This window comes from Octopus bimaculoides, chromosome 3 (assembly GCF_001194135.2).
Source record: "Octopus bimaculoides isolate UCB-OBI-ISO-001 chromosome 3, ASM119413v2, whole genome shotgun sequence".
Lineage (NCBI taxonomy): Eukaryota > Metazoa > Mollusca > Cephalopoda > Octopoda > Octopodidae > Octopus > Octopus bimaculoides.
Window position 1 is genome coordinate 38,529,696 of NC_068983.1, and position 13,595 is coordinate 38,543,290.

General features: G+C 36.5%; 1 protein-coding gene across 1 annotated transcript in view; it reads left to right on the forward strand.

Moving 5' to 3' along the window:
• LOC106875593 (putative elongator complex protein 1) overlaps positions 1 to 13,595 on the forward strand; it is a 64,369-nt gene that overhangs the window by 6,446 nt on the left and 44,328 nt on the right. Inside the window, exons 5-10 of the mRNA XM_014923810.2 lie at positions 100 to 180; positions 5,236 to 5,321; positions 5,453 to 5,546; positions 7,323 to 7,413; positions 8,817 to 8,940; positions 11,389 to 11,482. Coding sequence (XP_014779296.1) covers positions 100 to 180; positions 5,236 to 5,321; positions 5,453 to 5,546; positions 7,323 to 7,413; positions 8,817 to 8,940; positions 11,389 to 11,482 — 570 coding nt within the window. The remainder of the gene's footprint in view (positions 1 to 99; positions 181 to 5,235; positions 5,322 to 5,452; positions 5,547 to 7,322; positions 7,414 to 8,816; positions 8,941 to 11,388; positions 11,483 to 13,595) is intronic.

Genomic DNA, 13,595 nt, shown 5'->3' on the forward strand with positions numbered 1-13,595 from the left:
GAAATAATTTCAGTATTTGGAGGATCCATATAATTGCTCTGTTGAATTCAAGTTATTTTATTTTACTTAGAAGTTTTTTTGTGTTTTTTTTTTTTTTAGGCTCTAATTCTTTGATTTTAATGACCAGAGATTTTGATCTTCTGCAAGAAACAGCATTGCATCCAGATACATTTGGTGAAGGTAATTATGTTCCATGTTAAATTAATTGTCATATTGTGGGTGGTGGGTGGCAGAGTCTGTAAGGTGACCATGTGATATTCGATTACATAGCCATTATATTATGTTCAGGATTCAAATTCTACTCAAGTTGATATTAACTTGATTTTTTTCCAAGGTCAGTAAGTACTGGCATCGATATAACCAGCAGTGTCCCAGCATGGTCACAGCCCATGGACCAACATGAATTAAAGAATGGACTAAGGAAATAAAATTTGATCAAATAATTAAAGTATAAGAAATATTTTAAAATGTCTGATTTATATATTTTTCCCCTTAATTGTATTACATTTTAGCTCTCAAGTTTTCATCCATCATTAAAAAACATATTGTTTTGTGCTTATCTATTTATCATCATCATGATGCTGGCATGGATTAAACAGTATGACAGGATTTGATTAACCTGAGGACTGCATTGTGCTTTAGTGTTTGCTTTAGCATGGTTTCTATGGCTGGGTGCCCATCCTAACACCTGCCACTTTACAGAGTGTATTGAGTGCTTTTTTCATGTCACCATCACCAGTGAAGTTGCTATGCAACTTGCAAGATTACATATAATTATTTACACACATAACAGAATGCCTGTGCCATCAATAATGACAATGGGTGTTTTACTAAACTCTGTGATAATTACAACATTTAGGCTTGTATGTATGAATATTCAATGTTTTCCAAATGGAAGACATTGTAGTGTTATTCAGGTGTTATTCAATGATGTAAATGATGAAAATTGCTAATGAGGGTATGAGAATGTAAATAGAAACCCCAAAATAAGAGAAACACAAAATTTTATTATACACGTTTTATCACTTAATATGTAAAAATATTGCAGTCAGTGATTCATTTGTTATTCTACATTATTATTTTCTACACTAAATGTCCTACCTAATTTCATAAGTGTTGCATATGTGTATGTATTCAAAAATGCCAAAATATACGCATATGTATACACTGGTACTCACATTTTTCAAGGGACTTCAGGTTTAGTTTATGCAAAAGCTGTGCATTTACAACATATTTGACATATTCCTTGCAAATAAATTTGATGCACAGCGATAAATAAGAAAAATAAGTTGTTTATTTTTGAGCTTTATAATGAGCTGTATGTATGCTCCTACAATATAATTTAAATCTGTGAAATTTATTTTTTGTTCCAATACAAAAGCATTATATATATCATCATCATCATCATTTAGTATCTGCTTTCCATGCTGGCATTGGTTAGACTGTTTGACTGGTACTGGTAAGCCAGAGAGCTGCACCAGGTTCTAGTCTGGTTTGGCATGGTTTCTATGACTGGATGCCTTTCCTAATGCCAACCACTCTGAAAGTGTAATGGGTGTTATTTATGTGCGACTGGCATGGGTATCATCCATGTGACACCAGCATTGACCATGACTATGATTTCACTTAGCTTGATGGGTCTTCCCAAGCACAGCATATTGCCAAAGGTCTTGGTCACTAGTCATTGTCTCCACGAGGCCCAAAGTTTGAAGACCATGCTTCACCACCTTGTCCCATATTTTCCTGGGTCTACCTCTTCCACAGGTTCCCTCCACAGAGATTGGCACTTCTTTATGCAGCTGTCCTCATCCGTACACATCACATGACCATACCAGTGCAGTCATCTCTCTTGCACACCACATCTGAAGCCTCTTATGCCCAACTTTTCTCTCAAGATGCTCACACTCTGTCATACATGCACACTGACATTGCACATCCAGTGAAGCATACTAGCTTCATTTCTTTCAAATCTCTGCATGTCCTCAGTGGTCACAGCCCATGTTTCACTGCTGTGTAGCATGACTGTTCACACACAGGCATCACACACACATATATATATAAGGAAAAGAATCTGAAAATGCAGGAGTCTTTTAAAAGTATTTACTAACCTAACTGGTTTCACTTATTTAAAAAGATTTTCAAAAGTAAAGTATGAGGCTTTGTGTATCCTCTGTGGTGTCAAAAATTAGTTTACATAAATGTATTGAAATCAAGTGATAGAGTCTTTGACAATGATAGGAAAAATGTTGAGGCTTTGTGTATCCTCTGTGATGAATCAAAAAATAGTTTACATAAAACATTCAGATCCGGGAATAAAAAGTTTTAACAATGATAAGAAAATAAAAATTAGTTTACATAAATATATCCAAATCTAGTAATAGAGTCTTTGACAAGAAGATAAGTGGTGTTTGGTTTGTCAATCAATGGGTGCTAAAGTGTTAGTCTTATTGATGGTTTCTGATTACAGTGAGACTTGTACTTTAGCACTCACTGACTGACAAACCAAACACCATTTATCTTCTTGTCAAAGACTCTATTACTTGATTTATGTAAACAATTTTTACCTTCTTATCATTGTGAAGCATTTTATTCCCTGATCTGAATGTTTTTATGTAAACTATTTTTTGATTCATCACAGAGGATACACAATGCCTCAATAATTTTCCTATCATTGTCAAAGACTCTATCACTTGATTTCAATACATTTGTGTAAACTAATTTTTCACACTACAGACGATACACAAAGCCTCATACTTTACTTTTGAAAATCTTTTTAAATAAGTAAAACCGGTTAGGTTAATAAATACTTTTAAAAGATTCCTGCATTTTCAGATTCTTTTCCTTATATTTTTACTTGTGCTGTAACCCCCAACTTTAATTTGTTGTGTGTGTGTGTGTGTGTATACATAGAATGTATTGCATATATGCATAGAAATCCAATCGTGCAGTGTAATGAAAAGGCTTAAGATAAATGCATGGAATCTCTCAGTAAGTTGAATATATAAGGTAATAGTAGAATATATGTAGTAGAATAATTAATAGTGGAATTAATTTGCATATGCAAATACATATATTGTATTAAATATATATTGACACATAGTGTACTGTATATATTGATTAGATTTACCAATGAGAAAAAAGAGAAAATTAATTTAATCATCAGAATTTATGAATATAAAAACATTAGTCAAGCATTATGAGACAAAGAAGACAGCGGGATGAACTTTCAAGTACAAAATATAAACAGAACAACTGCAGCCAGTAAGTAGAGCCTGTGTCAGATAATCTAGAAAGTAAACCACATAAAGGGGAACAACTTCCACAATTTGAATGGGTTGTATGCACAAAACATTATGTATATAAAAATACAATTAACATACATACATACATATATATATATATATATATAAAAATTTATAATTATAAATTTTATTCTCTAGCTATTGAATGCTATTATTACTTGCTATATTTTTACACCTGTATTTTTGTTGTTGTTATTATCTAAATTTACTGCTGATAATAATACCAATAAAATTATCTTTGTAGATATTCATTTGAATATTCACTCCTTATATATATAATATATAGATAGATAGATATCTTTCTTTATTAGCCACGCAGGGCTGAACACAGAGGGGATGATACAATGTAGAATTTTTCTTTTTGAAAGAAAGAAAAGAAAAATACGATCAAAAGGGATTGAAAGTGTTTGGGACGTGTAAACAGCAAAATAAGGCGGGGTAAAAATGTAAAACAGATCAGGTTTATCCATGGAAAGAAAGGCCTATGGCACAACTGAAATAATGGTTAACAACTTTTTTGCAAAGTTTCTCATTACACCAGGTAAAAAAAAACCAGTAAATTTTCACCATATTGCATCGTTATCATTAGCATAACAATGCTAATGATAATTGAATCCAATATTGGCAGATTGACGGGATTGGTAGACAGATAACCAAAATGCCTTTTAATATTTAGTTAATCCAAAGGTGGCCAGCTGGTAGAATCGTTAGTACACTGGGTGAAATGCTTAGTGGCATTTCTTCTGTCTTTACATTCTGAGTTCAAATTCTGCTAAGGTCAACTTTGTCTTTCATCCTTTTGAAGAGTATATCAGCTGAAACGTGTTAACAAGCAAGATGAGGACAAATATCTGTCAAATGTAAATAATGTTTCATTTTCAGATGAATTTTTTTTATAGTATTTTTAATGCTGGTTATGAAAATGACTTTAGTTTTTATCTATTTCCAATATTTTATTTGAAATTTTATCTTGAGAATACCATTTTCGGCAAAAATGAGATAACTCATCTTCCAGTATCTTCTTAGTATTTTTTTAATTATTGCTTTTATTTTTCCTAACTTTATCATCAAACGTAACAGGGAATTACACATTTATTTTACTCTTGTTTTAGCATGTCTTCTCAAATTTTTTTTTTATACATTTATTTTTCTGAGCTCAACTCAACATCTGTATATAATTTATACTAGAAAAAAAAACCCAGAAAATAGCTAGAAATGCTGTAAATTGACATATTAACTTGTCTGTTACTGTTTTTGAAATTATGTTTTGGACGAGTTTACTTGTCACATTCTGAAAAAGACAAATTAGGTGAAGACAAGTTAACTCATCTTTGCTGGGTAAGAGGTTAATGGCCATGTGCTAAAATTTGAAACTAACATTTAGTTAATCCCTCTATGTTCTAAGTTCAAATCCTGATGAGGTCAACTTCATTCTTTTGAAGTCAATAACATAAAAGTGTTGGTCTTAGTTATATTGACTTTACTCTCCAAGAAATACATGGCTTTGTGCTTATATTAGAAATCAATAATAATTTAGAACAAATTTCTGTAGAATTACATTGTAGCTATTTGCTTACTCTGATGTTACTTGTCAATTCCCAGGCAGCGTTTATAATTTTAAAGCTGATTGAATGGTACTTCTCAAGTGTCAAAACCATAGTAATAATATCCATTGGGCAGCTGATGATGGGAATCCACATTTATTATGCTTGATTGTGAATTTCTTATATCTAAATCTCATTATTTTGAGTTGTCCTTCATTCTAGTAAAGTGGAAAGTGTTCATGGGGATCACTTTCGTATTGGTTGGTTTTTCTTCATAGGTAATCTTAGGCATAGATAATTCTTAGGTGTTGGTGTCTAATTTTGGGAGGTCTTATGACACATATTTCTATATGTAAAACATATTTTTCATATTAATTATTTTCTTTTAGCGGAATTCATAAACGTTGGCTGGGGTAAGAAAGAAACACAGTTCCATGGAACCGAAGGTAAAGAAGCAGCCAAGAAGAAATCTGAGGTTAAGATCCTTTCTTTCTACTTTCTTTAGATAATTTCTTAAGTTTCATGTATCTCTTCTGATATTTTACTACAGCTTCTTTTGTTACTCCTTCATGTACAACAATTTATCTTTTTCATTTTTTATTTAAGCCAGCTCAGCCAGCCCTAGAATGGGACGATATGAAGGCCTATATTAGTTGGCGTGGAGATGGCCAATACTTTGTGACTTCTACCATACATCAAGGTATTGAATTTTTAATATTTCTGAAAAAGTGGCGAGCTGGCAGAAATGTTAGCACGCCGGGAGAAATGCTTAGCGGTATTTCGTCTGTCTTTACATTCTGAGTTCAAATTCCACCAAGGTCAACTTTGCCTTTCATCCTTTCGAGGTCGATTAAATAAGTACCGGTTATGCACTGGGGTCGATGTAATTGAGTTAATCCCTTTGTCTGTCCTTGTTTGTCCCCTCTGTGGGCAATAGAGAAATAAATATTTCTGAAATATAATGTTATGTTATTATAAATATTATTTGATCAGCTTTACTGTTACAAATATTTTAATTTACACCATTTGATGTGGTTAAGAGGCTCATTTTGTAACCACATGGTTTTGGGTTCAGTCCCACTACATGGCACCTTAAGCAAGTGTCTTTTATGGCCTCAGGCTGACCAATGCCTTGTGAGCGAATTAGGTAGATGGAAACTGGGTGAAAGCTCATCATTCATGTGTGTGTGTATATATATGTGTTTTATGTTTGTCTCCTCACCACCACTTGACAACCAATGTGGGTTTGTTTACAACCAAATTAAGTTTTAATATAGAATGTTGTCTATCACAACAATTTAGTTTCAATTCTTTTACACAGTAAATTGAATAATTTTATTCAAAGTATTTAAAATATCTAAATCATTGCTTTAAATATCAGAAAATTTCTATGTTCAAGTATTTCAAAGTACACAGTACCGCCTGACTGGCCTTCGTGCCGGTGGCACGTAAAAGCACCCACTACACTCTCTGAGTGGTTGGCGTTAGGCAGGGCATCCAGCTGTAGAAACTCTGCCAAATCAGATTGGAGCCTGGTGTAGCCATCTGGTTCACCAGTCCTCAGTCAAATCGTCCAACCCATGCTAGCATGGAAAGCGGACGTTAAACGATGCTGATGATGTTGACCCAACCAAAGTCTTGTGAGAGGCTTTGGGGCCTCATGGGGGCAATGACCAAGGCCTTTGGCATTATGTCGTGCTTGAGAAGAAGACCCGTCAAGCCAAGCAAAGCTGCAGTTGTGACAGATATCGGTGGCACGTAAAAGCACCCATTACACTCATGGAGTGGTTGACATTAGGAAGAGTATCCAACTGTAGAAACCATACTGAAACAAACAACTGGATCCTAGTGCTACCCTCTAGTTTGTCAGTTCCTGTCAAACCATCCAACCCATGCCAGCATAGAAAATGGACTTTAAATGATTGATGATGATCTGTTATTAAACAGGGTAAATAGAAAGGCGGTGAGCTAGCAGAATCTGAGTGGTATTTTGTCCGTCACTATGTTCTGAGTTCAAATTCCACCGAGATTGACTTCACCTTTCGTCCTTTTGAGGTCGATTAAATAAGTACCAGTTCCACACTGGGGTCAATATAATCAACTAGTCCCTTCCCTAGAAATTTGAGGCCGTGTGCCTCCTGTAGAAAGAACTAATTAGGATAAAGAGGACCATTTACTCTTGGTTTAGATGTAACTACCTATGTAGTTCTAGTACTTCAATAAAATGTACTCAGTATACTCCAAAAAGTGGTTGGTGTTAGGAAGGGCATTCAGGACATCAAAACAAAACCAAAAATTGAAACTTCAAACAGGATATGATCCTCCAGCACATCTCATCATCATCATCATCATCATCATTTAGCATCCGCCTTCAAGCAATATCTTGCTTGAAAACAGGTATGGATTGGTGACAGGAAGCGCATCCAGGTGGTGATGGTGATAAATTTGGTGTATTTTTTTCTTTTTGTTTTCTTAGGTTATCGTCAGCTCAGAGTTTGGACAAGAGAGGCTGTTCTTCATTCCACCAGTGAGTTAGTAGTCGGTCAAGAAAAAGAGGTTGCTTGGAAGTAAGATTCTTTTTCTCGGGTTTTTTTTTTTTTTTTTTTTGCTGATAGGTTTTATAGAACAGAGATGTGTGGGGTGAAGTTGTTTCGTATGAGGCGGACTGAGAATTTGATAGGAAAGCTGGGGTTGGAGGAATTGGTGGAATGGTTGGCAAGGCCGAATGGAGTGAGGTGGTATGCACATGTGTTGAGGAGGGTGATTGTGTTTGAGGTAAATGGAGCGCGAAAGCAAGGTAGACTGAAGGATTGGTTTGGAAAAGGAGGATGCCCAAAACCGGGCGAGATGGTGTGAGAGCAGTTGCTATGGCATTGAACTAGATCTGGCCACCCCTGTTAATGGAGACAAAACCTGGATTTAAAACACTGGATGATGATGATGGTGAGGTAAGATTCTAATGAGTTGACAACCTGCTTTCACTTTCCAGTGGCAGCTATTGGACTTTAAAGATATGAACATCACAACATTTATATCTCTTTTCTCCGTTCTCAGCTAATCAGATATCGTTAGATATCTTTGGTTACAACTAAAGGAATTCATTTTGGTTTATCACACTGTGATGTAGGATAAATATTGATTGATTGATTGGTTTTTACATTGAAAAGACAATCCAATCATTCAAATACTTAACTTATTGTAAAATGTTGTACAAAATAACTTAGCTAATCATCATCATCATTGATTAACGTCTGTTGTCCATGCTGGCATTGGTTGGACGGTTTGACTAAGGTCTGGAGGGCCAGTGGCTGCACCAGGCTCCAGTATGATCTGGCAGAGTTTCTACAGCTGGATGCCCTTCCTAATGCCAACCTCTCCGAGAGTGTAGTGGGTGCTTTTTACATGTCACGATCGGTTGGTGCTTTTTACATGCCACCGGTACCAGAACCAGTAATGTTGAGGTAATTATTGAAATGTTATACAAATAATGAACCCAATAACTAGGCTTCCAAGTGTAAAGATGGTGGTAAACTACATCTTGAGGGATTTAATCTGAGACTGACCTTTTAGCTTTACAAAATAAATTTGAACGACTTAGTTGATGGTGGCTCAATTAGTTTTGTTGGAGTTTTTTAACCATTTAGTTAGCAAGGGAATGGAAGCATCCAGGATCCTTTTTCAAGGTTTCCAGGGTTAGACTTGACCCAAATACTATAACAGAGTGAAGTCCCCTAGAAGCACCTAAAGATCACATGGTGTTAAACCAGGCAATCGGCTAACTCTGATAATGTACAACTGCATTGATAGTTATAGGTTGGCCAAAAATGACTTGGAATGTGTACATTGTATCAGACCTTCTCTGCAGTTAAATTTCATCTGTATAAGGCAGTGTAGGATGGTGATATGGTCTTGTAAGAACTTATCCATTCTGTACTTAATACAAACCTCTTATCTTTTCCTTTCATTTCAGACCTACTGGCAGTTTAATTGTTAGTTCTCAGGTCAAGCCAAATAAACATGATATTATATTCTTTGAACAGAATGGTTTACAACATGGGGAGTTCACTTTACCTTTTGATGTTCAAACCACACAGGTATCTATTTCAATTTAGCCTATTAATTTTTTAAAGCTATTTACTTGTTTTGGCTGTAATTTTTTTTTTGCTTTATTTGATTTATTTTAACGCTTTGACACCAACCCACCTGAGACACATGTGCCTCTTTGATACAAACTTTCCATTTTAAAGTGTTCTAAATTAAAATCTCCCATAAAAATTTCATGTTAATAATTAACTGAAATAAAAGCAGTGTGTTTCAACAGAAGTATGGTAATGAAAGGGCCAAATAGTTGCTATAAAGAAGGGACACTAACACATGCATACATCTACATGAATATATATAAATATAGGTGTGCATGCTTCTTTGAGGCTTTTTCTTTAGCTGGATCACCCTTGCTTACCCCTAACCTCAGTTTCTAGACATGAGTGGTCCTGAGACCAAGGCCTCTACCATGATTTTTAAGAAATGTGGTGGATGCTGGGGTTGGAAGAATCAGTGGAATGGCTGGCAAGGGTGAGTGGAGTGCAGTGGTATGGGTATGTGTTGAGGCAGGATGAGGAGCATGTTCTGAAGAGGGTGCTAGAGTTTTAGGTAAATGGACAGCAAAAGTGAGGTAGACTGAGGCAAATGTGGAGGGGGCAGGTGGAGGAGGAGGTTGGGAGGTTTGGCTTGAGAAGGGAGGACGCCCAAAACTGGGCAAGATGGTGTGAGGGCGGTTGCTATGGCATTGAGGAGATCTAGCCACCCTTGTTAACGGGGAGAAAACCCGGATTCAAAATGATGGATGGATAGGCAGGTGTACATGCTTCCCAACCATGTGGTTTCAGGTTCAGTTCCATTGCACTGTATCTTGGGTATGTGACTTCTTCTATAGTCCTGGGTCAACCAAATCCTTGTGAGTGGATTTGGTGGACAGACACTGAAAGAAGCTCTCTGTGTTTGTGTGTGTGTGTATATCTTGTGAAATCACATGAGTGTTGTAAATAAGCATTACCGTCCTACAATCAAGGTTGTTCGTTTCCAGTCTGCCACTGAAAACATGGCTATGAAGAAATATTACTTTACTTGAAAACAGGAAGGTCATTCTGTAGAAAATCTGCCTCAACATATTCTATCCGAACCATGCAAACCTGGGAAAGTAAATGTTAAAACAATGATGATAAGACACATACAAACAAACATATATATAAGTATACACACATACATATATACATGGACTCATATACATGTGTGTGTGTGTGTATGTATATATATATGTATATACACACACATGTGGAGGCGCAATGGCCCAGTGGTTAGGGCAGCGGACTCGGGGTTTTGATTCCCAGACCGGGCGTTGTGAGTGTTTATTGAGCGAAAACACCTAAAGCTCCACGAGGCTCCTGCAGAGGATGGTGGCGAACCCTGCTGTACTCTTTCACCACAACTTTCTCTCACTCTTACTTCCTGTTTCTGTTGTGCCTGTAATTCAAAGGGTCAGCCTTATCACACTCTGTCACGCTGAATATCCCCGAGAACTACGTTAAGGGTACACGTGTCTGTGGAGTGCTCAGCCACTTGCATGTTAATTTCACGAGCAGGCTGTTCTGTTGATCGGATCAGCTGGAACCCTCGACGTCATAAGCAACGGAGTGTCAACAACAATACACACACATACACATGAACCTGTGCTGGTGCCACGTAAAAAAAAGTGTGCAGTACACTCTGTAAAGTGGTTGCCATATGGAAGAGCATCCAGTCATGGAAACTATGTCAAAACAGGCAGTTGGAGCCTGGTGCAGCTCCCTGGCTTGCCAAGTCCTATCAAACTGTCAAACCCATACCAGCATGAAAAGTAGATGTTAAATGATGATAATGTTGATGAACACATAGTATTATTATAAAAGATAGTGAAATAGCAGAAACATGGGGGCATTGGACTTGTGTTTAACCCATAAAGCACTGGGATTTGCACTTACATAGCATGGACTGCTGAGCACATTTTATAAAAATAAGACTACCATGCACACATAAAAACCAAAAATAGTTTAAATGCCTTCTTAGTATATATTGGTGGCAAGTTTTACATCATCTGAAAAGTCATTAGTTGAACTATTAGTCCTCTTGCATTCTGTGGGGTATCGGAGCATTTGAGTGACATTAGACCCCAACAAATGCCCATAAATTAAATGCATCAGTCTGGGTCACAATCATGGCCTGTCAACCTGTGCCTGACAGCCACGATTGTGGCCCGGCTCGCTTTATGTGTTTAAAGATAAATACTGATCATGTACTCAGGTTGATTGAATTCATTGTACTCTTTCATTACAAACTCACACTCTTGTGCCAAATAAGAACATGTTGTTGTTGTCATTGTTTTGGTTGCCAGTGTTTGTGAACAGCAAATATGTCCCGGCAGACACAGCTGTAGACGAATCTGCTTAAAAATATTGGTAAATGATTATCTGAAGTTCATTAATGTGGCTGTTTTGTCTTTACTGTAGGTGAAGAAGCTTCTTTGGAACATAGACTCCACAGTGTTGCTCATATGGTGTGAAGAACTGAACAAAAATGAAAAACTCCAGCCAAAGTCTTTCAGTAAGTTTGAATGCCAAAGCATAAGACTTGATAGAATATTGCCTCGTGTAGTAATCAAACAAATACCAGTAATAAACTGGTATGATTCAATGAGCTATCAAGTGTGATGTGTGATTGCAAGAAAATGTTCTGGTGCCAAGATAAGAAGTCATTATTACAGCTTGTAGTGCAATATGTCTAGTATTAAATCTATGAGAGTGTAAGTTATTTAATTTACTCTAGCTAGTTTGTTATCCTTGACTAATTGAAAGGAAGAATTTTAGTATGACAGAAGGCCATTTGTTAAGCGCCTAAGCGACATTACGAAATATCAAGATAGATACTTCTCACTTATAGCATAAAGAATGAAAATGAGTGATCGAGTGACAAAGATTCCTGTAACAGCTTGAAATCACTGAAAATCCCTTAAAATTTTGGGCGTTTACATCCTTCTACTTAAGGTTCTTTGAGTTTCTCGAAGCATCTTGAATCTTAATTTTTGGAACAAAAATTGATAAAATTCAAGACGTTTTTGCCTATATGTTAAATTGACCAATGATGGTAGACTTTCTAACATTATTTCATTGATCTAACTAATTTCACACCAAAGGAATATTTCAGCATGTTAACAAACTAATCTGCCTGAATTTATGAATAGATGTCTTTATTACCATGTCACTACACTGGTGTCACACAAATAGCACGTAAAAGCACCCATTACATTTTCAGTGTGGTTGGCATTAGGAAGGGCATCCAGCCATAGAAAACCATGCCAAATCAGACTGGTGTCTTGTACAGCCTTCCAGCTTACCAGCCCCAGTCAAACCGTCCAACCCATGCCAGCTTGGACAACGGACATTAAATGATGATGATGATGATAGAGGATATATTATCATTGAGCGAGAGAGCAGTGCATACCATCAAAGTGATGGTATGTAACCCAGTATACCCATCATGGTTACTTGTCTGATAAGAGTACACTAGGTGCATGCATCACAATCATGTGCACAACATGGTGACATCATATCTGGATAAACACAACATGACCATGTAGGTGGGGCTGAGTTAGAATTTTCTGGTTGAGTAGCCCATCCCACTCAAAGGATCTCTAAATAAGGGTTGTTTAAGAGTGATGAGTGAAACACCCATGTTTCCAGGGTTGAATTTAAACTCCTCTCAACTCATGGCTACAATGCTCCCCCACTGTTTGTGATCAAAGATGCACATATTGTCAACAACTAAAGGACATGCTCAACTGGTTATGGTCAAGCAACTGACAAGCAAATCTGTGGTATTGAGCAGAATATTTGCTATAGCTCATCTTTTACATCAAGACAAAACAAGTACATTGTTATTCATCATCATTATCATCATTTAACGTTCGTTGTCCATGCTGGCATGGGTTGGACAGTTTGACCAGTGCTGGCAAGCCAGAGACTGCACCAGGCTCCAGTCTGATCTAACATATTTCTACAGCTGGATGCCCTTCCTAATGCCAACCACTTTGCAGAGTATGCTGAGTAACGGCCAATCAGTATTATCCGACAGCTTTATATTTATGACCTTCCAGAATTTTGAGAGTTAAACTTGCAATCATCAGATTATGGCTGAATGGAAAAGTGTTGCTTAGCTTCTTTGCTATTGGAGGCCTGAAACCACCACATCTGTCTTATATTCTGTTAAAAAAAAACACATGTATGCAATCCCTAGATGGAAGAACATCATAAAGGAGACAAAACAAGAACATGGCTTGCTCATAAGCCCCCTCAGCCCCTTGGGTTGTTTTTTTTTATTTAGTAATCTTCAAATGGCTAAATGTTTACTCCAGTTGTATGCAATATTATTTAGAATGAAGAGAAGGAGCAAAGATTGTGGTAAGGATAGAGATTTGCAGACAAGATAAGGGAGGTAGGGTTTTTTTTGTTTTGTTTTTTAACCAGAAAGCCTGCAGTTTTAGTATGTGTATATACATATACATTTTCTTTCAATATCTATATGTAATCAGAAACGGAATGGGTGCTGAACTACTACTACTACATATTTAGAAATAATACATTTCTAAATCTCTCAGAGAGATTTATGCAGTAGTGATGCGAGTTGTATGCTGTCAACTTGATGTGACAGTCCACTGAAG